At 37.6% G+C, this 26364-nt stretch overlaps 1 protein-coding gene across 3 annotated transcripts in view; it reads right to left on the bottom strand.

Moving 5' to 3' along the window:
* Positions 1–26364, bottom strand: part of RGS17 (regulator of G protein signaling 17) — a 71344-nt gene that overhangs the window by 27941 nt on the left and 17039 nt on the right. For 2 of the 3 annotated variants that reach the window (XM_033055113.1, XM_033055114.1), the window contains exons 2-3: positions 4780–4868; positions 2917–3060 (exon numbers count right to left, since the gene is read on the bottom strand). In XM_033055113.1, the coding sequence (XP_032911004.1) occupies positions 2917–3060; positions 4780–4814 (179 nt within the window). In that variant the 5' untranslated portion in view covers positions 4815–4868. The remainder of the gene's footprint in view (positions 1–2916; positions 3061–4779; positions 4869–26364) is intronic. The other variant, XM_033055116.1, reaches the window with a different exon arrangement.

The raw sequence follows: 26364 nt of genomic DNA, 5'->3' as shown, positions 1-26364 counted from the left end.
TGATGTAAGAGCTATCATCAGTCATACACAGGTGGAAAAACTGAAGAAAATTCTAATATTGATAGAACATTGCCTTCCCTGTTAATGAATCCAGCAACATTTCCAAACAGGTATCTCTTGAGAAATTCATGTTACTCAAATACAAAGACCTGTGGAACTAGGGAAAACATATAATTACATTAGGTCCAGAGAACCCATTACAGTTGTTGACTAGGATTTTCTATTAGAGAACTACCCTAAAGAATTAATTACCTAGAATCCCGTATATATGAGACAATAATAAAGTTAGTAACTTTAAAAAAATATTATTATTTTTGTAATTTTTTAGTGTAGACAAATGAGGCAAGAACAGTTCCTGGACAGTTCTGATTATGAAACAAATTTGGCATCACAGTCAGTTACTTCATTTTAACTAAGATTCTGAACATTTCATACTGCATTTTTCAAAGTTTTGTCCCATCTTTACTCTACTGGAGTTTCCACTACAGAATCATAGATGTTTAAGCTGGAAAATACTTACTACATCACCTTTTCTGTCTCTTTGACTTTAGCAAACATGAGTGATGTAACTATTCCTTTGATCACTTATTTGAATCTTGAAAACTAGCTAACAGGATTTCTCTATGCGCTGTCTAATCTACTTTGCAAAAAAAAATCCCAACCTCAAGCCCTGAAAATCCCTGAAAGACAGTAAAAACAATTCTAGAGCAGCTGGAGGCACATGCTATATTTTAAATCAATAATTACTCTAATTTATGTTTAAAATGCATAAGCTGTTTACATATGTAATGGTATTGCTTTCTAAGTACTGGAGGCACTCCAAGGGTCATGAGAGCATCAGAATAGACTATCATTGTCAAATTTAATGTTTCTTGAGTTGCAGTATGCTTAAAAAATGAAATCAGTTGTCATTAAGTTTTAGAAACTAGACTAATATTGAATACCATTGATATGATATGAATACTATTGCTAGTCTATGACTATTATTAATATTCTAGTATGCAAGGCAAAAGCCAACCCTAGCTGTACATGCACAGTGATGGCCTTTATTTTCATTCAGGAAAGAGATGTTGCATTCAGGGTGGATAATTCCATGAAAACATCATCTCTGTGGTTGTTAAAAAATAAGCAGAGTGCTAAGAATTAGTAACAAAACTCAAGAGCAAACACAAAATATGGTGCACTCATGTCTCAACCACAAAAGCATCTCTAGTTACACATCTCAGACAGGAAATAGTAAAATAGGAAAGGTACATAGAGACACCAAGGTAGGTGAGCAAATAGGACAGATAAGGATAAATCATGGACTGGGTCAGTTTCTGTATCATAGAGATTAAAATAGAGAAGACTGTGGAAGAAAAAACAGCTGAAGGGAGATATGAGAGAGCTCTGTAAAATCTTGACCATCCTGGGAACAATTAGTCACTGTTCTTCACATAAGAACAAGGAAGTATCAAATGAAATTATTTTCTAGCAGGTTCACACAAATAACAGGGAATAAATAATACTTCATGGAGTGCACAGGCCCATTGTAGAATTTATTGCTAGAGGAAACCCTGGATGCCAAAATTTAGATGCGTTCAGGAAGTTGCTTCAGAAAATGGTTTGACAATTTAAAGAAAGTAAATTCCACCAAGGTCTATAAGCCACACAGAAAGGAACTCTGGGCCAGGAAATTTCTAAGTTGCAGATGGACAGTAATTGTGAGGTGTTTTGCTGTGGGTAGTTTGAGGAGGTGCATATCTACTTGTTTTATCCTTACCTTGTGGTATCTGATAAAGGTCACTTCCCAAAACAGGATACTGAGGTAAATGAATCTCTGGCCTGCAACACTACAGCTGATATTGTGCCCTTGTCCCAGAGCAGAGACAAAAGTGACAAAACACTCTCTCTTTACTTCCTGTTGAAGTACACTTCCACCTATTTCTCAGTATGGATTGAACGTATTGCAAAGTAACTTAGTAAAACATGAGTTCTGGCTCATCCTTGCTCCAAATATACTCTGCCTTCAGGTGAAACTGGAAGTTACAGCCAAGGCAGATCCACCCTGTTACTGCCTCCAGGATGTGGCAGTATCTTGGGAAAAAACCTGTCCCACTTGGTACCTAGTGCATACATGCTGGTATGTATTTTTAAATATACTGAAGCAAATAGCCTCAGATTTTAGACTGGGGCCAGATGGATGATTGAAGTGAAAATAACACAGATACACAGAGGAATGGTCACTCCAAAAAAGCTGAACTGTCTGGTTAATATGGGGCACGGGCTCTGAACATTGCTGCATGTCATTTACCTTATATTTCAATACTGTGTTTATGGGAAAAAAAAAAAAAAGATCTCATGCATCTCAAGACACTGAGAATTTAAAGCTATTTCTGAAACTGACTTTAAATCACTGACTTTACAAGGGAACTCTTTGTTGAGGAAGGGACAAGCAGCCCTAAAATTATGCCACTCCATTTAAAAGATAAAGTGGAATTTAAGGCTCACATTTTCAGATTCACAGAGTTTATATTAGTAATATAACAGGACACCACATATTCACGTTTATGACTATCTCCCTTTTATTCTCCTGAATGTAGAAAACTACAGTATCAAAAGTACAAGCAGAAAAAAAATATTTTGAATGCAAACTATAAAATATTCATTACTGAATCTCTCACATATACAAGTTTTACAGCTGAAATTTCATCATTTAGTTATGGTTTAAGTAGGATAAATATAGCTTGAATTTGCTATTCTTTCATCTTCCCCATCTCAACATGTCCAACCAAATCAGGGAATATTTAAATCAAATTTTTAAGTGAAAAGTTAAATTGTGTCTCCTCTCCCACAAGTTAACACGTATTCCCAGTGCTTTCCATTCTCATCATTTACCTGTGGTTGATATGGAAGTAAATATACTACAGGACATACCATGAACAGCTGCAGCAACAGCACCAACAAAAGCAACATGTGTTGTTGGGCCTTTGGTTTCCAGGTGCTTGAGACACAGCTGATGTTCCTTCATTTTGTGACTGCTGCCTCTTTCTCATTTCAGCTACTTCAGTGCCCAAGTGGCTATAAGAACACAGACATAAGAGATGTACAGAATTACTACAGACCGTCATAAATTACATTCACATTTCTACAGCAATGTCTGATGAAACTGGTTCTCACATCTCATGGCAACAGAAGCATATGACCATCAACTGAGCCAGCCAAGAAATAGTTCCATTGTGTCAAAAGCAGTTTCCAGAAGACCAAATCTGTGACACGCCTGCTCCTGTGCCACTGAATCATGCCCATTCTTACTGCTTTGGCTGGACTCAAAGAGCTGTTTATTACCAGTGTTTTAAACAGCAAGCCATACAGCTTTTGTAGCACTTGGGAGAGGCTGCCTTGTTCCTTACCATGGGACTATCACAGCTGTTTCCGTTGTACTAAGTATACAGCCAAAAATACAGCAGGATGGTTATTCACCTTAATATTCACTCACATCTTTGTACAACAACAACTATAAGTTTCCTGAGTAATGGCTAGTACACACATGTAAGTTAGAGTGAAATTTAGTACTTTTGCCTTTGAAAAAATACTAACAGATTACTGTGGGGAGGAGCTTAAAACAGAAGTGGATAGAGATGGCCTCTGGTGTGAGCAGCATGCACTGTGTTCCACACTCCCAGGGCATCCTGCTACAACCAGGAGTGCTGGGGAAAGGAAAAATCTGAGTGATTTGCCACCTGGGTACACCATGCACAGACAAAGAAGACACATGCCACTTCTTCTACATGCACTCAAACAGCAACTGTGAGAATTTTCACTTCCATGGTTGCTAAAACTCCCGAGGTTTTTATTCTGCAAGAGTGTCCTTCTAGACAGCTTACACACAAACACACACAGCAAGGATACTAAGCTTCAGAACATAAGCTCATGCTCTAAAACTCAAGGTTGGTGGTTATTTTGGCTTCTTGCATAACAACCTTTTCCATGTATACTGTCACTGAGTAAAAGCAAGTAATTTCTGAAGTGTTTGGTCAAATCAAACAATGAAGAACCATTTAACTATCACTGGTAGGTGCACCTGCTTATGCTATTAATATTACTTATGGTTTATAGCCGCTCTTAAAATTACATGCAAACAAAACCCACACCCTTTTTTATGTCAAATGCAAATCTCTGGTGTTAACAAGGGATGCTCTGGTATAATCGGATAACTGCCCATATTTTTTCAATATATGGGAAGGAAGGAAAACTGTTGAAGTATAATATGTAGCTCAGAGATTAAGTGACAGTATGTAGTTTCTTTTTTCCAAATTACAGGGCAGAACTTCTGCTGACTGTGCATGATGCAGTTAAATTGTTTCATAGGTAGATGTGTCATGTCAATTGTGGTCTTTTCAGCAAGTGCAATGACTATGGTTAAAGGAATTAAAGCCAGGTATTTTCAAATGGAATGCTTGTTTCTTTTAAGTAAGATAAAATTAGTTTCAGAAACCAGTAAGTTACCCACATTTAGGCATTTGTTGGGCTGCAATCACATTTGTTCCACGTATGTACCTGAAGTCAAGCATTTTTTTCACTGTTTTAGCTATATATAAAAATTTATTATGGCTAGAATATATAGCACTATAAATAAAGGGACAGGATGAAGGTTATCTGTTCAGACATGATGATGACAATTGGTAACTTTGCTGTAGTTTCACGAAAAGTTTACTACACCATAAGATGCTGCTGCCGCTAAAATAAAAATCCCTCTCCCTTTTCTCCTGCACATCTCACAGTCACTCATTCCCTCACCTGAGCTGACCTCTTCTCTGTGTTGGCAGCAGCATTTGTACAGGTAGCTGGTGAATTTGATAAAAGAGTAGGCATGATTGAAATTTAATCTAGAGAGAAAAGAAAAAAAATAGATTTAACTTGCTTCAAGATACTTTCTCATTTACCTTGGGAAGAGAATGAGATGCGAGCACTTGGACAGAACAGGGGAGAAAACCAAACATCAAGCAGGCAAGGAGAATGTGGGGACCGTTTTCTTCCATTCCTGCTCACAGTCAGCAAGTGATGGTGAAATGTGTGGGAATTATGCAGTTGCAGAAAGGTAAAATCTGCAACTGTATTTCCCAACACACAGAATATGCAGAGAGGGACAGTCAGAAGTGGGGTTTCACAGGGATGGGTCACACTTTCAATCCTGCCCAACAGCCTCAACCACTGAAAAGTCTCCAGCATTCATCTTTTAATATGAACTAGCATGGCAACAGTGGTTTGCAAGTCTGACAGGACACAGAATGGTGAGGAAATATGGCTTTCCATTGTAGAGTGTTTCAGGAGAAATGGCTTCCTCCAAGATTGCTTGGAGCCAGTCTAGCCAGTCTTTAGAGCAGAGCTGCTTGCTTTGCTAGTTCTAGCAGCTTTGGAGTATGGGGAGGCACATAGCCCATCCCTTTTCTGGCCATGCATTATTCATTATTTGGTGAAGGAAGAGGGCAGTTCTTGATTGCAGGTAAAGTTACATTTATCTATTTAGGTTGTATTTGAAAAAAAAAAAAAGAAACTGGAAAAAGAAAAAAAGAAAAAAAGAAGCACAGAGTCAGAATCATAGAATGGCCTGGGTTGGAAGGGACATGAAAGATCATCTTCCAATCTCCCTGCCATGAGCAGGGACACCTTCCATTAGACCAGGTTGCTCAATGCCTCATCTAACATGGCTTTGAACACTGCCAGGGATTGGGCACCCATAACTTCTCTTGGCAACCTTTTCCAGTGACTCACCACTCTCACAGTAAAGACTTTTTTTCCTAAGTAAGGAAGAAAGGAAAAAGAGCGAGCAACATCCCCAAATCCTGTATGTACATGCAGGGAGATTCTGGCTCTAGCAAAATAAAGCATTAATTGCAATGTCAGCAAAGTGCTACAATGGAATATATTTTTAAATGGGTTGTAAATATGGATATTATATAGCTGGACTATCCTTAGCTTCCAAATATAATGGGGAAAGATCTTACTGGCACAGTGGGAAAAGTTGCATTTGATCCATTTCTGATTCTCTCTTTCCCACAACTGACGTTATTCACGCTGAACCTTGCTGTGTCTCCTGGTACAAAGAAAATTATTTTGCTTGGCATGTCTGGGGCTCTGCTCAATAAAAGCATGAGGCTGAAACTTCATGCAATGGAACAGTGTTCTCATTGAATACATGAAGCATTCACCGGCTTACACTGTGGCTGAAGTAAGTCATCAACCCTGTTCTTCTGTTTGTCTTACTTTCTCTCAAAGAACTTTAGGCTGAAGTCTATAAGAAGTATGAAAAACCCAGCCTGTGATGCAAAACTATTGCATTTACTGAGGATGTCGTTGGATGGGTGGAAACTTTAGTTTCATGCTTATTTTGCTTGGATTTCATGTTTCATGTTTTATTTGCAAATACCAGATGTCATCTACGCAAAACAGTAATTGATTCCATTAGATTATTTAGGATGCAGAGGCAGGAATATCTTAATTCTTGGCTATATTTAGAGACTGAGTAGACAGAGGGTTTATATTTGGTGTCTTGGTCCAAGGCATAAAAATGAAATTTAGAATCTTTGATTCAGCAAGTCACTCTGATGAGATGAACAATTTTTCTCAAGTGTGAAAGTTAGTACATAATTGTGAAGGACTAGAATGTTGTGAACTGATTCTGAGTAGACCTTCTAGAATAATAGTACAAATAGTACACACTGTCTCCAAGATCTCAGTTTTCCTTTCAGGTTTTTCACCATTTTTATTCTTCCTGAGACCCTCTAGCTTGGCGAAAGTACCAGGTGGTGAAGGTGGGCCTTTTGTCCAACTGAATGGTTTTTCTCCTTGGAACACTACATATCATCTCTCAGACCATCATGTCACAGCTATGAATTTCTTCTGCTAGTTTTGCATCTGGTTCTTTGCCTCCATTTCGTGGCATGGTTTACTAACTGTGTTATGATTTCCATTTGTACTGATAGGAAATAGGAAAAGTATTTGAGTTTGCTTGACTGACTCATTCTCTTGGGGGTGTGTTGGTATTATGGCCCTTTGAGCAATTCCATAATCATGGAAGATTTCATTTTGCAGGACATCTGCTGGCCCTACTCTGTAGCTGAGGAAAGGAATCCAAGGGTACAGCAACTGTTTATTATACCAGTTATGAGACAGGTGGCTCTTAAAAGCTGCAGAGCAAGAAAATCTGTGCAACCCTGTGTGTATCTTTAATCTTGCCATGCTGGAAGATTATGAATACTAAAAAACCCTTAGAAATTTGGAGTAAGGTTTCCTATTAGTTCTGGAACCAATGGCTCAAAGATCTATTTCTGTGTTTAGATAGTGTAATTACCTATTACCTATTAAGGAAGGCAATTCCACTGGGTTCCCAGGAGTAATTATTACAGAAATCCCCTTGTGTGCAGAGCACTGTCTTGGTAAGACTGCTGAAAAAGAAATAACTGATGGAAGAATTATTTGGTTTATTACATTTATAACTGCCAAGGCCTATTGAATACAGACTACAGTCCTTTCTAATTCCACTGAGTACCTCGAGAAAATGAAAAGAAGGCAATTTCTGAATTGTTGCACTTCCCTGACTCTCCACCTCCTGTAGGGTTAGTGCTAAGTTTTAGTTAGGTTTTAAAGCACTTTCCCCAGAGATTTCCAAGGTATTGGACATGGCAAAAAATACAGCCAGTATAATTTAAATAATTTAATTTGATGTCTCTCTTCTGATGAAGAGATTTTTTTTTTCTTCCCCTGGCCTCAAAAGGCTGTCATTACAGTACTGCAATTTTCCAAATCTTTGGCGCTGTCCCATCTGGCCCTCTTTGCTTGCTTTGGAGCCTCACCTTCCACATGATCTCCCTGTAATAATTTCTGCCCCTCTCTTAGCATTGAGAAGGCATTCCTTGGAGAAGCTCCTTCACTATGAAACCAGAAAAAATCTTGAAACTCCACAGGGGATTGAAAAGAGTTTCTATCCTATCTTCTGGAACCATTATCTAATGGCTGTTTTGAAAGAGAGAGATCATGTAAGGGTGAGGATAAACATTCACCATTTTATACAGCAAGGAAGTGGCATTTTGTCTTTTGTTGCAGGCAGGACACATAATGGCTAAGATTTTGCGACAGAATTGGTGCAGAATCAGCTAGAGCAATCTGTCCTTTTTCAAACTTTGCAATAGGCAAGAAAGATCACTTTGCAAAAGTCAATGACTTAAAGATATATAGGGTGATTTACACTGAAGGCAAGAAACTTGGCCCTTAAAATACCTTTTTTGTGATCTATCACATCAGTTCTCCCACATTGCTTTACTTCTTTTGACTTGGAAAATAAAGGGCCAAAACCTCAACCATGTAGTTATACAAATTCATATCTTATACCAGTTTATTTCAGACCCTGATGTGACTCTATCAATCTCTTAACCATACTTGTTTCCACTGTCTTTACTAGGATTCACTTGATTCCTAACAAGGATTGTTTTTCAGTTTAGGGATTTTGAAAGCCTTTAAAACCTAAATATTAGGGTATGCAATATCCATTTAAGAGCCATCCACGCTTCACCATAAGAACCAAAATATACACTGAAGAAAGCTTTGTATCCTATGGATTTAAGACTTCAAACTACCATTTTAGAATACATTCCATATATTTGGAAAATCTCAAAGTTTATTAGAACAGAGCTACATTAACACTTCCTTGAATTTCTTTAATGAGTTGTTTGAGGATAAGTGGATGGCCTTTACAAGATTTTGATTGGTTGCTTGGGTTGTAGTTTCCTAAAACAATCAGCAGGAGAGTGACAAAGGTAATCCTGAAATACTGTTGCTTTTTTTTTTTTTTTCCCAAATAGTCAGTTTTCATTTTTAATGTATAGACCACTTTTTAACTTGAAACACTAAGCAAAAACCCTCAGAGAATACTGCAATGTGACACATCTAATGATCTGCGATGTGCTCTTTGTTTTAAATCCACAGGTTTTTTAAGAACAGACATTCTAGAGTAACAGAAGCATGCAACACAGTCTGGATATAGTTGCCAGTTAAATAATACCACTGATGCATGTTCTGCACTTGCAATGCAAAGACAGCCCTAACACAACATCGATTTTTTATTTGTGCTGTCTTCATTCATCTGGAGGAGTGTTTTAAAGGTACCACAAGCTAAATGAAGACAGACCACAAGATTTTACCAGATGTCTCTGAGCTACAAAGATTTCCATACACTCCTTGCTATGCTGAGTGAGCAGCAAAATCAAGACAGCAGAACCATAGGCACCCTTCTGAGTGCTGCTGATCACTTGCAGCAATGGTATTCATACTACTCACTCTGCACAAGGGAGACCTCGACATGGGTACATTCTCTTTTTGTTACTAAATCCTGAAAGTCATTCATTACCTCACAAATAAATTCATACGAAGTAATGGAGATGAAGAAATCTACCAGAAGTGCAGTTGAGTTATCTTGAACTTTTGACATCATAGGTTTTGAATACCTGTTGGCTCAGAGAACATGTTATTGCACCGACTGACTTTTGCTTTTGGAGAACTGAGGACTTGAGTATCTACAGCAAAATATCTTGCTCTTCTGTTAGTTACTGAAACTCAGCAAAAAAAAATTATTTAAATGATCTACTACTGCTGTACAGATATCTTCCTCCTGTCAGGTCTTTTGGCCTAGAGATGTAGGACTCTTTCTAAAGCCTTTTATAGCAAGCCCAGAGAAAGACATAAAGTGGACATTCTATCCATTATAGGGATAGGATAAAAAGAAAATAAAATCTAGTGGAAAACTGGCAGAACGGTTTCAGACATTAAATGTTTTATTTAGTGTAGAATACTCTCATGCAAAATATTCATTCAAATTGAAACTGTGCAATTTGGCTGAACACTATGAAATCCTTGTCTTTTGTACAGTAATATTCTTTTTTTTATGACTTTACCAGACAGATTCTGTACTCATAAAGGATGTCTGAGATTTCTTTTTATTATGTTATTATGTGAACTTGGCATCCTGAAGAAGCCTTGCTTAAATCTTTGCATCATCAAGTAGATATGCATTTGTGCTTTTGTGCTTCTGAATCAGACATTACTATTCAGTAAGAAAACATTAAACCTGACATTAATGCATTATTGAAATGTTTGAGATGGCTGCATGTGGTTTTTAAGAAGCTGCACTAAAATTATGATTAAGAGCACTTTACAATCTTCAGGAACATTTTATAAAAAGGAAAATGTAAAACTCATCAGGAAACCTTTTATTTATTTGTAAGTGTATTGCTTTTATCCATAAGTGTTTGAAAAACATCTAAGAATCCTGTTTACATGACATCTATATACCTATTCATTATAGCTAGCATGGCTTCCACTGACTTACACACGTGAAGCCAGTATACTTTAGCTGAGAAGATAATTTCCTTACAGTGGGGAAATACAGACCTTGACATATTGCTGAAAAGAAGTGTTTTGTTAAAGTCTCTGACATTCCTCGCGAAGAGGATACTAAGAAGACACTTGAGAGCCCAGAGAACTTCCTTTTATGCATTAGCATTTTGTAATTTCTAAATAGGTTTTCCTGTGCTCAAAGCCTTTTCTCTGTATAAAAAGCCAGCTGTCATTTGGGGGTTATGTTAGAACTGCAAAGATTCTGTACAAATTTCAGCACAAATTTAAGAAAAAAGTCATAATCATAGCACAAGAATTTGTAGCCAGCATAGGCTAAACAGATTTGCAGGTGTGATCCAAGTGTCAAACAAGCTTTATTGTTGATGAACTACTTTTTCTGCAGATAAGACCATTCTGGAAAATTTTCATCTGCAGAAATGGCAGCTTTTAATCAAATAAGTGAACATAAATTTAGTTTATGGTGCACATGCTACTAAGGCCTGAAAGACAAAGGAAAGGATTAGGAAATCTTTTTTAATGTAAGAAGAGCTTTTCTGAAACTACATTGGACATGGTTCTAGTCTCTGAAATGACAGAATCCACATTTTCACTGAAAGGTGAAGACTTGCATCCTCTACTTCAAAGGCCTTTTATTTTTTCAATTTCCTTTTCAAAATGAAAGTCTGAAATTTGAACAGAAGGATCTTCAAAAAGGCTTCCTGACTGTAGGCTTTTTAAAATAACTCAATACTTGGAAGTCATGCTAATTTTAGTTACACTGACTGACTTCTGAGATATCTTCTGCCATGATCTCTGTGTGTTCCAGTCCTCCTTTCCTCAGCCACCCTCAAAAGAAAAAAATTAAAATACAATAATAAGTATTAAAAAAATAAGATATTAGTTTGGTGTAGAGAAGGTATTTGGTTAATATGGTGTAACAGAGGGAGAGGAGCAGAAGGTGGCATGAAATAGAAACAGACTTAAAGTCTTTCTGATGGCTTGGAACAGTGGGAGAAGGTGAATGCAAGCACTACATTCAGATAAGCTGCTTCCAGAATGAAAGCCAGGGGTAGGGCTTGTCCAGCTACCATGTTCTGCTCACATTACAGTTTCTATGAACTTCATGACCATAGAACTAACGAAATATTTGCCCTTGGCAGAGAGTGGCCAGGCTGGTGCATACTCAGCTGTAAGGAATCTCCACTTCTCTCCCACAAGCTGTGCTACTTTTGTTAAACTCACAGAAAACTCCTGCTACTTGTGCTTTTATAGACAGTCCTGATGCTTGCTGGTCTGAGGAATGAGAAACCAGTTCTACTCTGTGCAAGGGATGTGTTCTTTTCCCCCATGCTGGCATATGCTGTTAGAACAACCTGTGGCTACTATGCTTGGAGAAGGTTTATTTTTGGCTGAAATCCTGTATTTCTACTGTCTGAATCTTTCACTGTATTTGCTTGTTCAGTGTTAAATGCTATTTTGTTTACCTGCATATTGCATATAGCAACACTCATTTTTCCATCTGCTGATACTAAGCATCACGTCCTTCCTTCATGGTCTATCACTCATGAGGGTTTCCCCCTTACAAAAAGAATGTGGCCCTTTGCCTTTACTCTCAGAAGGATTCATGGATATATGGATGTGCTGGAGTGAGTGCTGTGGACACATACTTCCTCAAGGCTTTGCTACATGCTGTAATTGGTGCTCTCCCTTCCCCAGGCTCTGTGTCCCTTACAGCTGGTTTTGAGACATGGCTGAGGCTTCACCAGTGCAGAGAGAGCTGGGAGACTGATCACAGCCATCAGCACAGGACAGTCACTGGGAGAAGCTATCAATGGCTCTTTTATCTCTTTCTGCTGTTCTGCAAGTTACAAGGGAAAACTGGCATGAAATAAAAAGGGCAGTTGACTAGAGTGGGAAAACAGAAAGACAGTGAAAAACTAGGGATGGAAGATATGAATTTACCTGAATAAAACCTGGGTCAGGACCATTTTGGAACAAGAAATTGGAGTGGATGTCAGAGACAACAAAAACTATATGGCTTGAGAAGCCAAACTTCTAATGGGAGGCGCTTTTTGATGCATAGAAGAACAGGCACACAGCTTTCAGCCACTGTTTGTCTTGAACTATATTGATATGTTATCAAAGTGAACATTTCAGCAACAACATTTATGCGGTCAAATATATAAAAAGTCAACCTAGATCTCATGGAAAAGACAAGCCTCACCCCAAGCCCTACACACATCTGTGTGGTGGAAGCTACTGGTCTAGGCCCTGAAGCTGTTTGCGTCTAAGGTTCTCTGACAGCAGAAAAAAACACCACAGGTTTTTAAAAATTATGACACTGTGCTCTGCAAGCTTTGATTTCTACTCACCTGCAACAACCCAGTGGTACAGGATGCACTCAGCCAATAGCAGAGTGACAGGCTTCCATGGGACCGTCTGCCTCCTCCTGATTTGTACCAGTGTCCTAGCTCAGTTCCTTTCCCATGGCCTCCTTCCCTCTTCTGAGGTCACATTATTTGCCTGGCTAAGGTGTCTGCCCTCTCTGCTGTGAAACCAAAAACCTGCAGAGCAATATAGCTGGCAGATGTGTGCCTAATGCTGCTGCAGCAAGACTCACTACAACTCACTAGGCAGCACAGAAAATAAAAACAGATTTGTGGAGAAAAAAGCAAAATCAGACTTCCAGGTTAAATCCCCTTGCCATTATAAGAGCATTCGAGAGCTTCCTGTCTTTTCAGTGAGGGAAAGCAAGTTTCCTTTCTCTTGTCCTCATTTTATCCCTTCTCTTGCTGGAAGGATTCCCATGCAGAAAGCTGCAGCCTCCTTTGTGTACCTCATCACTTGAGTATCTGCCTCAGCTGCCTGAATCCTCGCTGGTGTCTTGTTTGTTAGCTTGCCTGGAAGAATAGGTTTCTTCGCAGCTACTCACTGGTGAACGTTTGTAGCACAGTCTCCCTCTCCTAAACACAGAAGTATGGTGCAAGTGTGAAGTAAAAAGATGTAAGTCTAAATTATACACGTAATGATTAAAAGTCTAAGTGCTATCTCTCAGTTCACAGAAATTTCCAAAGTACCACATGAGGCAGACAGCTTAAGATGTTCTGAAACCACTGTGGAAAACTAGCATGTTGTGTGTTGGAGGGAATATATGGAGGTTCAGAAAAAGAAAACAAAACCCAATTATTTCTTCTCCTTTCTTTTCTTTTCCTGTGGTCATTTTTAATGTGTCAGTTTGAAAATAAAAAATACCAATCATCCCAGTAAACAAATTTTTTATAGCAAGCTGTGCATATATTTTCATATTTTCCAACAGTAAAGAAAAACTATGTCTTCCTGCAGAACCTGACAGTAATTGCTGTATGGAAAATTTAATATTAAAAAACAATATAGAAGTTTTTATTCCTTTTTTTCCCCCTCATTTTTCACCCTACCAAGCATATGAGTTATTTTATCTATAATTTCTACAAATGCTAAATAAAAAATTTGATAGAAAGAATCCATCATTTTTCCTTCTTAGAAAGGATATTTTATTTGAAGGACGAACAACAATCGTAAGTGATATTCCAGAATTTAATTTGTTCACCCTTTTCTTTCTATGAAAAGCAATTGAAGCAATATGTGCCTAGGGAAGGCTGTGGTGCTACTGCACTTTTTCAAAGCTTAAGAAGAGAAAAAGAATTGCAAATTATTTGATGACCAGAAAAGAGCAAAATACATCCAAACACAGAAAACTTTTTGAATATCACTTATAACTGAATTACAAAAGAGTCTTACATAAAAGGTCAACTTTTAAAACTTTGTTTTTATAAAGTTTAGAGGATGGAACTTACAAGTATTCTCCTCTAATATGAAGTTCATGATTTTTCTTTATCTTTTTATTATACCAATGTAAAAAAAAAAATATGCTAAACCACAAGAGACTGAAAACATGCTGTGAAAACTTAAAACCTTTGAAATCTCTGGAAACATGTAAATTTTGTATGAAAGTTTCATTTCTACAGTCATATCCATACATTTACAGGCTCTCTGCTCTTATGCTGAGCATTAGCACAGACTCCCATCACTTGCTGTGTTACTGCACAGCAAGGTCTTATAGTAGCTCTTCCACCAGAGCATGCAATGAGATAAGGCGAATTGACTTAAAAAAAATAAATTTTTGAGGATCAGCAGACAAGACCTCTTAAAACACTGCTGTCACATGACTGAGTGGAGATTAATGTGAATGTCTGGTCTAGCATCCCTCCTCCCATAAAAGCTCTGCTCACTGGCAGTACAGCCTGATGTCCTTGTTTACTGCTACACACGACAGATTCCACGAGGGAAGTTCAGAGGAATCTTTCACCCAGCATTTCATAACGTAAGGAACAAACAAACAAAAAAAATACGGAACTTTTTAGAAAGAGGTATCTTTATATATCCCTTACCCAGTGAAATATACTTAGGTAGGGGGATTTTGCTGTATTTAATAAAAATATGTCTACAATAATAAGATGACAAGGTAATGTTTTAATTTAAAAGAACTGTGCAGGAGGAGCTCTGGGAAGTCTGTTCACTGTATGTTTAAGCACAGCATTACGTGGGTTAAAAAGAACTATGGGCATGGCAGATCTGACCCATCCAGCTATCTGCAACTCTGCCTTCCCCACAATTTGTCCTCTCCCAGCTACTCAGCTGTGATTCTCTGCACAAAAGCTTTAGTAGGACCTCTTTCCTTTACTTGGCAGTTCGATTTTTTCCAGGAACCTGGCTTAATTTTCTGCCTTTGAGATTGTCTTTGAAAGTGTGACCTGTCTTTTGGTTGAAATTGAATGACATACAAGAAATTAGTGGAGAGAGAAAGGCAGACACAGCAAAGATCATCTGTTGGGAAATCAACATGAGAAGTCAGAAATGAGATGAATGGTGAAGAGCTTTGAGCTCTTGATAACCCATCACAGAATAACATATTTCTGGTTTTTCCAGCCACAAATGTGATCCAGGAACTACCTTCAGTCATCCAGGCAAAGAAGAAAGATTGTTGCTGGAAAAGGGTGTGGAGGGAGAATAGCCCAACTACATTGAGTTTAGCAGAGCTGTGGCTTTATTTCCCTATGTCAGGAGTATTTAGCCTAGATTCAGTCCTGTCAATTGTGCAATTTCATCATGTACTTCAGGGAAGAGAAACAAAAAAAACCTAGAAAATATGGTTGAAACTACCAAGCTTTGCAGCAGGCTAAGGTGGAAGCTTAATATTAGAAACAACTACCTAAGCCTCTTCTTAAAAAAGGCAAAAACTAGAAAAAATGTTTCATTTTCTTTTTTTAGTCACATAAGACATAATAATTTAAAGTTTTCCATCTGTAGGGCCGTATCAAGCACTCATTTCAGGTCAAAATTCTTATGTTCTGTTTTAACTTGCCTCAGCTGATTCTTTTGAGTCAAAAAGTAGAGTATGTTCTATATTTATATGCAATATGGAATCAGCTACTTTAAATATCTATCATAGCAATTTCTAGTATATTTTCTTCTAAACGCCTTTACAATAAAAGAATAATGCTTTAGTTGAGAATAAGCTTTAGTTGAGTGAACGAATTGGAAATTAGGGCACTGTAGCAAGCAGAGCTTGTTATGGACCAAGACCTATCTTTCCTCTTATGAAAAATACAACATGTTCTGTATTATAGGACTTTTAAAAAATCCATATTATTGTAGTACTTTCTGTACTGAATCTTAAAAAATTATCTAATTTGAAGCAAAGTGACGATGAGGCTCTCAGTCTGAAGAAGATGACATCTCTGAAGATACTCTAAAAACCTTAGGTATAAAAGATTTTAGAAAAATAACCTAAAATACATTAATCATAGAAAGCTGAATGAAATTAATTTTTTTTACTGCAAAGCTATCTGTGTTTTAAGCACTAAACATAAGGTTGTTTCATAGTAGTGGTTTCTAAGGTTTCACGATGTGGAGCAGAGGATCCACTGACACTGTAGTTTTTCACAAAGTAAAAACCATTACATTTGCTACAGCTAAATAAATCCTCATCCTTTGAGAAAAAAAAGAGGAATATTTAACACAACTGTGCAGCCTCAGAGTTCTACTTTTATGCCTTTCCTTGTTGATATCTGAATGGTGTGCAACTAAGTGCAATGACAAGTAAGAACAGAGGCTTCAGAGAGGAACATTAAACACAATATATCTCAATAAAGAGACTACTGCTTTGTTTCAAGAGCTCTCAAACGAAATTGTTCTTCCCTGTTATGTTTTATATTTGACTCATGCCTCTTGCAAAGTTTTAGTACATTCAGTGAATGCACAACTGAAACAGCAAAACAGCATTTCTTCCCAGCACACTTGACACAAGTCAGAATGCCTAATGCCACTCTGACAGTCCTTGCTGGTTCTAATACACATCTCTTGGAGTGGCTTCATTCCACATTACAGACAACGAGAACAAAAAAGTGGAACTATTTGGTTATGCTTGGAGACAACCTCTGGAGAAGAACTGCCCTGTGCTGTTGGAGAGGAGCTCACAGATGTGGAACAGATGAGGCTGAAGGGGCAGGCACACGTGACACACAGAGCATGGCGGGGCAGAGGTCCCTGGGCTACCATTCCACTGGAGGCCACCTGAAGCTGCTTCTCAAGGGAGAACAGCTCACAGACAAAAAGAAAAGATATAACAGATATAAGCCCTAACAGGAATACTTCCCCCAGTTGTGCTGCAGGTTTTAGTTACCTCTTCTGTTTGTTATCTAGCTGTCCTCTTGTGGGGTAAAAGTCACCTGGACAACTCTGTTTCTAGTTACTTGTTACCATCTACTGCTTTTCTCTCTCTAAAATACTGTCAGCACTAACTGTGCATCAGCATTCAACATTGGAGCACTCCATATATCTGCAGTTAATAATCCATTCATCTTTTATTTCAGGGCTGTCTTGGACTACGACGAAGCATTCTTCTGCTCATTGCATTTCCTAAAATTTGCAGAGTCATCCTAAGGGCAAAATCCAACAATAGTTCCTCTGGTTTTTCTACACTGGCCAGGCATACTCATGCTGTTTGTGGGGTGCTGCTCTTGGTAGACTTTGACATTGTGGAAAAGAGGACATAAATAAAATGCATTTGGAAATAGACCTGAAGTAGAAAGTAAAAGTCCTGTTTATCATTCAAAATTTCAGGCAGAGGCCCTTCCTTTGCCTCTTAAACATATTGATAAGAATCAATCAGGCATCTTTCAGTAAACCAAGGGATTTGTCTCAAACTACAGTCCTAGGGGGTTTTGTATCTCAATTCACCTTCCCCAAATTACCTTTGAAATCTAGACCAGTCCATAACTCCATTTGTACCTGCATGTAACATCATATTAAAAATTTTTTTGTTTCTAGGGCTCATTTTTGTGTACTGCTCCTAGTTTGAGCATACCATAGGTCATTAGCCACCTCTACTTGAGTTGTTAAAAATAACAAAAACCAACAGATTCTTTAGTACCACCTACTTCTGGAAACATAATGCTTCTCCCTACCTTCCTTTTCAAATAGCAAATTTGACTCCTGTCAAAATATCTAAAGAATATCTGAAACTTCTTTATTAGCCTTTCCCATTTCCAGGCTTCCAGCTCTCAGTGGACGATGACCTGCTCCTTTCTTCACCTAAGGCTGGGGTGACAGTTTCAACTACTGCTTTGTCGTCTCTGGACCGGTGCCTGTCTGAGGTCAACATCCCTTGTGAGATCCCTCCACGTCCTCTCTCCTTCAAACCCAACAGGCTCCATCCCTGCTTCCAGCCCACAGAAGGATGCTGTTCCACATAGGGAACTGCAGGAATAAGGTCCCCCAGAATGGGCTGAGACAACTCCACAAGCAATTCTTATTGCAGGAGGCAGGAATCTATAACATGAGGGAGATTTTCTTTCTATTTTTATGTAAATACATCTTCCAGCCCTTCCCTCCCATGTCAAGACAGTGCTTTCAATCACAAGCAGGAAGTGCTTAAAGGCATGTTGCAGGCAGTTCTTTTCAAGTTGATTAATCATTACAGATAATCTGAATCTAGTTAATGAAAATGAGGAAAACCTAGAAGTTGTGTGCTCCACTAGTAACATGTGTTCTGACAGGAAAGCTAATTCAGCTGAAACAAAAAATGGCTTATGAAAAATTGTTCAGATGATGTTGCTGGACACTCTTGCTCAGGTTCTGGTGAGCACACCAGGTATCTTACATGTGAATTATTTATCCATAAACAAAACTTCAAAATAATCTGCTCTATCCTGAAACACTTGTACATTACTCAATAATACTCCCAACTATGACTGTACATTCTTCCCGGAAAAGAAAGACTCAAATTAAGTATTGCTGCTCACAGCAGATAGTTAAAAAATACAAAAGAATACGCACAAGTAAACAGTTGTGTCTTGCTGCAAATTACTGAACAACATGTAATGTTCTGCCAAATCAAAGTTTCCCTGTGACTACTGGAAAACAGAATTTTTGCAACACCAAAGGTTTCTGATGTTGTGGTAGTGGTGGACAGAGTTTGCTAGTTATGTTCTAAGTTTGTGGTTGGAGGAATTCTCCCCTCTCCTCTCAGATTTGTTCAGTTCAACATTAGATTGCTTCTGCTACTGATGCCATGATTCATCATTTCCCAAATGCTGGGAGCATTTGCAAGATTTGTCTCCTCTGATGTACTGCTTTTCCCTCACTCTCTAAACCCTGCAATGTATCACTGAAGTCCTGTTACTGGAAGTGCCTCATAGGAAACAGCAGGTAGAAAAGATCTTGGTGCAATGAAAAGGTGCTATTCTGCAAGTAATGCCCAAAATACTTCGACTGGAGTTGTTATAATTAAAGGTCAGAAGTTTTGCAGAGTTATTTCAATCATCTGAAATGAACACAGATATTTAAGTAAGGCAGATTACCATTGAATTGAAATTGTAATTTTTGTGCAAGTTAATTTATGTTACAGAACCAGAAAAGATGCTCAAGAAGTCCATTGTCACTTCTATCAGCTTTGTGTTCTTTTCAAATTCAAATTAATGCAGAAGAATAATTTTACTGGAGTGAGTACTTTCCTATTCTTATCACTCATTGTTTTAATTGCCTGCATTGAAACTATTATTTGTATTAATGAATTGAAATTTTAGTGCTGAAAGGCCAAATTCTGATGTTCTTATTTAGTGGTAAATGCAAATACTCTGTTGACTCTATTGTAGGTGTTCTTCCTTTGCAGAGGTGTGGTGAGCCTGGGTGTTCTTGCACTAATCAGGAACGCCAGCCACTTTGGCACTTCTAATTATTCTGTCTCTGTCTCCACCTACTTCTCATTCAGCAGTTCAAGACTGCAGACTGTTTCATGACCTATTGAGGCTGAGAAGGTGATCTGTTATACTCTTGGTTCATCCAGGGCTTTAATGTCAGCAAGGCCTATGCAAATGAGACTACTTTTGCTGTTATGGTTGAAAGAACAACCTCTGCCATTACACTAAAAACCTGAGTATCTTCTGTCTTTTTGTTTTATTATTGCCTAAAATTCACACTGAAGAGTAGCTGCTGTAGTGAACCAGGTATCCAGGCATCTCTGTCATTTTTTCAGTTCTCCTCTGGAATTACACATGATGCATACCTTCTCAAGGACAGTTTGTTTCCTTTTAGGAGAAGAATTATTCACCAGAGATCCCCAACATAATTTATTCAAACTCTCCTGATATGTATTGATTAGGATGTTCAAAGTGAGTGATTTGTGGCAGTGAATAAATTCCCCCTGGGGAACAAAGGTATCTGCTGAACATGAGAGTTGGAGAATATCCCAAGGCATTCCCAAGTGCACAAGAGAAAGATTAATTATATCTTCCTCCCAAAATGTCTGTGGCTAGAAAGATGGAATTGCACAGGGAGACTGTAATCACTATTCCTCTGCCGTACTCTAGAAGAACAAAGAATCAAAAAAAAAGAGGATTTTATTTGGAGGAATAAAAAGGTTTGAAATCTCTCCAGCATCTCATTTCCTCATCCTAGGAATGCAGGAATTCCAACTCATCCTACACATACCCAACTCTTTTGACACTGTTCTTATGATGGCACTTTTCCCACCTCCACAGGTACAGCTCCTGCTGCAAGCACCTCTGCTCTGTGACAGTGCACCTTGCCAGTGCATCTGCTCAGGCAGCAGTAATAAATCCGGTGGGAGGTGCAACAGCAGCAAGGACCAACCCCTTTTTTTCCTTGAAAATTCGGACTAAAAATGGGGGGATTCTTTTTAAGCAGGGCTAATTTGTAATAATTGGCAAAGTAATTATTCTATTAAGGTATTTCAAGAGGAACAGGAAGCTCTGCAACTCTGTTCATGTACAGAGTTTTCTGTAGCCCTGCAATTAGCAGAACATAAACTTTTTGTTGGGCATCACTGTCACAAAGGCTATTCCATGGAATAAAGGAAAATCAAGATTTTAATCTTTTTTCATCAAAAAGAGATATTTATGGCACAGTCTCCCGTGAAATTTCAACTACTGGCACTGTGCATGCTGATATACTATGTCCTGCAGAGGTGTGCAGATGCTTTCCAGGGCATGGAAATAGCCAGGACATTAAGCAATCCCAGTTTGGCCATGCTACTTCCTCTTGCAGTCACAGCAAACAAAGCCAGTAATGCTTTCTGCTCACTATGAGATTTTCCTGGGAAAGAAGTTGCCTGAGATAACATCACCCTAATTTTTAAGCCCTCACTCCCCAGCTTTCTTTTCTTCCTTGGATTACACAAATATCATATTTCTTTTGCATAGTGTCAACTTCTAGACAACTCCCATCTCAATCTTGTAGAGGTATGGTCAGGAAGTTTTCAACTAAATATTTATTAGAAAAGAGTACAATTGTTAGAATCAAAACTGGCGCTGAAACAATTGTTTTTTAAAGATGTCTTAAAAAATGATCTTTTATAGCAAATTTGGAAGTTGCCAAAATATCTTAGTGAAATTATTTAGTTAGTTTTGTTTTGTATCAATGAGGAGCATTTTTTATTTTAAAGTAATCTTTAGTTCAAAATTAATAAATTTATATTATGAATTGAAATAAAGGAATAACAAAAGCTTCTTTCATTAAGACCAACCAAATACCCACATTTTCCCATGTATGAAGAGTGGTTATGTTTAAGACTTTTTTTCACTATTCAAGGCAGAAACAGTTTTGAAAATAGTAATATGCTTATGGAACAGCCAAATCTTTCTGGCTTTAGAATGGAATTGTTCAGGACTCTGTGTCAACACATTCCTAGAGATGCCAGCAAGTGAAAAGTAGAATACAAAATGTTTATGATAATATCCATTTCCTACTTGCCTATAAACCAATAATTTTCTAGATTTAAAAGTTTCATTCTCCTCTGGAATCCAATTTATTGTGTTTTCAAGCAGTTATGCTGAAAACACCCTCAGTGTTTCCACATGAATAGTGAAAATGGCTGCAGTACAGCTAAAAATGGGTGAACAATTCAGAGGAGAAAGCAGAGCTCGAGCTATAGAATTCATAAATTCTTGGTTAAGAAAAAAAGCCAAACCAATAATTAGTGAATACATTGAGAATTCTTCTTGTACCCAGACCGTATTTGCTTGCTTTTTATGATGTAAATAAATGCCTTAATTTTGTCTGTAATCAACTGATTGCTACTGATTCAGTTGGGTATACCTGGTTATTTTATAGGAAAGAAGTATTCCCCCATAGCAAGCTTAGTATTTAGTTTAGAATGAATACTAATGAAGGTTTTTAGTTACCAAAGCTTTTCCACTTAATAAAACAATTATACTTGAATGCCAATAGCATGTAAAAAAGGCAAATAAAGACAGTTAGAAGTAAATTGGTTATTCTGAGTATCTCACAATAAGAAAAAAAAAAAAAAAGACAATATTTAGAACTTCTTGACAATGTAATCTCTTCTGTTACAGACATCTAGGCTACCTCTGCTAATTAGACCAATTCCTTTTGAGTGCACCAATAGACAACTAGATGATTGAACTGAAGGAATGGCACACTTTGGGCATAATGTATAGGAAAAGCTAGAGTTTCACACAGTCAGGTAGTTTCAAAGAGTCAATAAGTAAGTGGAAAAATATAATATTATAATAATATAATACCTGATATATTATAATAATTATAATATATGATGTTCATGGTAAACCTGTGCAAAAAGAAATCTTATATGTGATAACAAAAATTACTCCTCTTCATCCATAAAGCAATAGGGTGCACATTTACTGAATGTTATGACAAGATATTTCATCCTGATTGCACCTCAGCACTTGAACTGGGTAAAAGGTTTCTTCTCTGGCCAACTGAATGGATCAGGGATGCAAAACTGAGTGATACAAAGTGACTGGTGTCTGAAAAGTTCTGGTTCAAAGATTATTAAATTACCCTGGTATTTATTTCACAAGGCAAGTATCTGTTATTTGCATAGATGTTTTCTAGTGTTGCTGAATCATAAATACATCTAGAAATTATTCGGCACCATTTACTATCCCTTTACTTATAAACTAGAAAAGCTATATAAACTGGTATTTTAAAATGAGAAAGTGAACAGTGAGGAAAAGCTTATATGAGCTGTTGGAGAAGAAGCATAATTTAAAGAGCAGTTGTAGTGTAGATCAAAGAATAATCCTTTCAACCAGTGACCCAATAAAGCTGCCCAGATGTATTTCTGGTTTAACTCCATCTTAGCCATTGCAAAGACACATTTTGGTAAGAAAACAGCTTTATGCATTTGCATAGAATCAGATTCCAAACACATGAGATAAGCATCAATAAGCCTATATAATAACCAAAAAACCCTAGAAGGAAGTGGAGTTTTGGGTTCCTGTAAGTGTCCATCTAAACATGTTTTTGTAGGTTATTTTGCAGACTTATACAGGGAATCACCAAGTATTCAGAACACAAGGTTTTCTTGACTGCCCCAAAAGTCCTCAGATAGAATTGAATATACTTCATATTGGATACAATTAAAATTTTGATGGTTTTTTCCCTCTTTCCTTCTCTTTTTTTTTTTTTTTTTTTTTGGTCAGGGGAATGAGGGACAAAGTTCTTAAAACAGAATGGATATTTTACTTGAATTTTTCACTCCTACAAAGAATGAGAGAATGGCATAGGTATCAGATTTTTTACTTATTTTCTTGACAGTCAAGAAGGTTGAGAACAAGATATCAAATTGCCATACAACAAGCAGAAGCAAAGTGATTACTTCTACCAAAAGCCAAGAAACAGCTTGGGAACACCATGTATCCTAAATGAGTCAGGATTACTCCTGCCCTGTTACCCAGTGAGTGCTTATGCTTCAGTCACAGAGATATCTACTGTGGGGCTCTGGTGAGCAGCTCACAGCCATTTGACCAAAACAAAGATGGTTTATGCTTTACCATGTCAGGAAACTGATTTGAGTCAGTGAGGTTCAGCAACCATGTAGCTACAACAGACTGACCTCAGATTTCAGGAATAAGACCACTCGATCTGGAGTCCTGCTGAAGCTATGCCTTTCCGGTAGTTTAGCCATCAAAGTCCATTAGTTCAAGTGAGTTTATGAAGGATCAGCTGCAGAGAGCAATACACAAGTCAAAAGAACAATACTTTGTTCTCCAGCACCATGTCATATTTGGTTCCAAAGTGATGTGAAAGAGATTCAGTGTTCTGTCCCACGCTAAATGGTCTATACCATTGCACACGAACATTTTCTTCAATCACAGCTGGCATTAGTTACCTTGTGGGCACACTTGCAGTTTACATGGGTTACTTCAATATGCTGCCTTTGGGAAAGGTTGAAGGATGATGTTTAAAAGAAACCCTAACACCATAACCTCAACCCCAAGTCCAACAATATACTTCATATACCACAGTTTCTTGAAAAGATTAATTTCTTTAAATTTGGAGTCGCTGATCCATAATCTCCCAACTATCTTATATCAACCTAGATGCAAGTTGAACACTAGTTTCCTTCAGATACAGAGGGTATTTTTTATCAAATGTGGGCAACAAATTACCTTTTGGATGTGATGCTCAAGACATAAATGAAAGGAAATCAGACACTGCAATAGATGGAGAAAATGAAGTAATATATAAACAGTTAATCATTCATTCTTTAGACATGCTTGGCAATTTTTCCTGGTAAGAATGCTATCACTTTGGAAGATAATTTAATAGGCAGAGAAGACAGGAAAACCAGTTTTCTTCTAATGGCATTGCTATGGTGTAATGGGGCTAAGATGGCTATATTCAAGACAGATGCTATTATTTCTTCTAGTTTTACCATAAGTGATACTAAGATAATTCCAAAATCAAGCCTGAGAGCCCATTAAAAACATTTTGCTGGCTTGACTCACAACAAAATGTAGGAGCTGCTTTTTTGAGTCCTGATGAATGGAGAAGCTTTCAGAACACTCAGACTGATGATCCCTAGCTTTTACAACAAAGTGCAAGCCAAACTTAGTGGTCTAGTGATAGGCTTTTATCACTCTTTCTCTTTTAATGGTGTATCCTTTTCCATCTAAGTTATTGTAGCAATGGATAGAAATATTGCTTCCTCATTTATTCCCATTTCTGTCCATTTGTGTCACTTTCATGAGAACCTTCACAAAATTGGTCAGTCTGTTTCTTAGACTCACATAAAAATGCTTGCATGCATTTTAACTGAAGAATTAAGTTCTGAGCTCCTGGTGCAATCCTTATAATTAAAGTTTAATTTAGCATAAAAAACCCTCTCACTTGTAGCACTTTGGTTTCAGCAGGGTTCTCTGCTGTTCTATTCCCCTAACAGACCACACAGTTCTTTATTTGATTTGTCTTTCAGTGTTCATCTTCACTGCTGTATCATATCCCAAATTTATCAGTGTATAAGCAAGACATTACTTCAAGGAGAAAAAAATATATCCAACAGCATAGAGTTAATGTTTATATCAACTAAATAGAAAATCTGGTTATGGAGATGTGAACACTTTCTCAGATTTTGCAACCCTTCACATCTGGCAGTGTCTCAGTAGATAAGCCAGAGGCATTTCAAGATCAAGTGCTGAGATTCCACTAAAGAACATAAGCATCAAACTTTCTAGAACAGATGACCCAGCAGCTGACTATCCTAGAACTTAAGAAACCCGACTAAATCGTTGCTTGTTGTCTTTTAGTAAGCTACTTCTTTCAATAGGATTTGGACACCAGAGGCTGTGAAATCATGTATTTCAGATATTCTCATAAAACATAATTTTTCCATTTAATGAAATGTATATATGATTTAAAAATTTTTCAGGTTTGAGGTGAGTGGCTCCCTTGAGTGTAGGTTGCATCAAAGGGGATGTAGCTGTAAGCAGGTACAAAGCTAATAGGGGATGCAAGAGATGTAGGTGTAAATACCTTTTCTGCTCATCAAGAACCTTGCTTTCGAAAACCAGGTGGAAGAATCAGTGACTGATGGTGAGGAGAAATAAGCTTCTTCTTTTTGATTAGATAGTCAAAATGTTGAGCTTGGACTTGAGCAGAACTTTAAGATTCTGAGGCCCTTGGACAAGATGATCATGACAGATACAAAAGAAACATAAATGGCAAGAGAAAAACTTTACCTTGTAAAAATTTACTGGCAGCATTTCTCTAAGTTGCTGTGTGGGCAGTATCTGTCTGTATTAAGGAATCCCTGTCTGGAATTACCAAACCTGATGTACATTATTTTTTTCAATCCTACAATCGCTTTTAAACTACAGCTTTTATCTCTCACGTATGACACCTGTGATAATTTCACGGACTAGGGGTACATTTTCTTTTCCATGGGTCTTTGGAACCAGGGACTGACAGATAATTCAGAAATGTTAAGTGGAGTCTTCTAAATCCATCCACACTCTGCGTCCATCAGCATGGGTCCTGATACCAGGAAGTGATTTCCTTACGGTTTTTTTATGTTCTCATGGCACTTGAAAGATTTTAAAAGAAAAGCTATTTTTTTTTTTTACAGAAAGCAACAATTTCAAAATTGTCTGACACAACTCTCAGAAGAGT

The sequence above is a fragment of the Catharus ustulatus genome, chromosome 3 (genome assembly GCF_009819885.2).
Source record: "Catharus ustulatus isolate bCatUst1 chromosome 3, bCatUst1.pri.v2, whole genome shotgun sequence".
NCBI lineage: Eukaryota > Metazoa > Chordata > Aves > Passeriformes > Turdidae > Catharus > Catharus ustulatus.
Note: the sequence above shows the minus strand (reverse complement) of the source record. Positions and strands in the feature narration are given on the sequence as shown.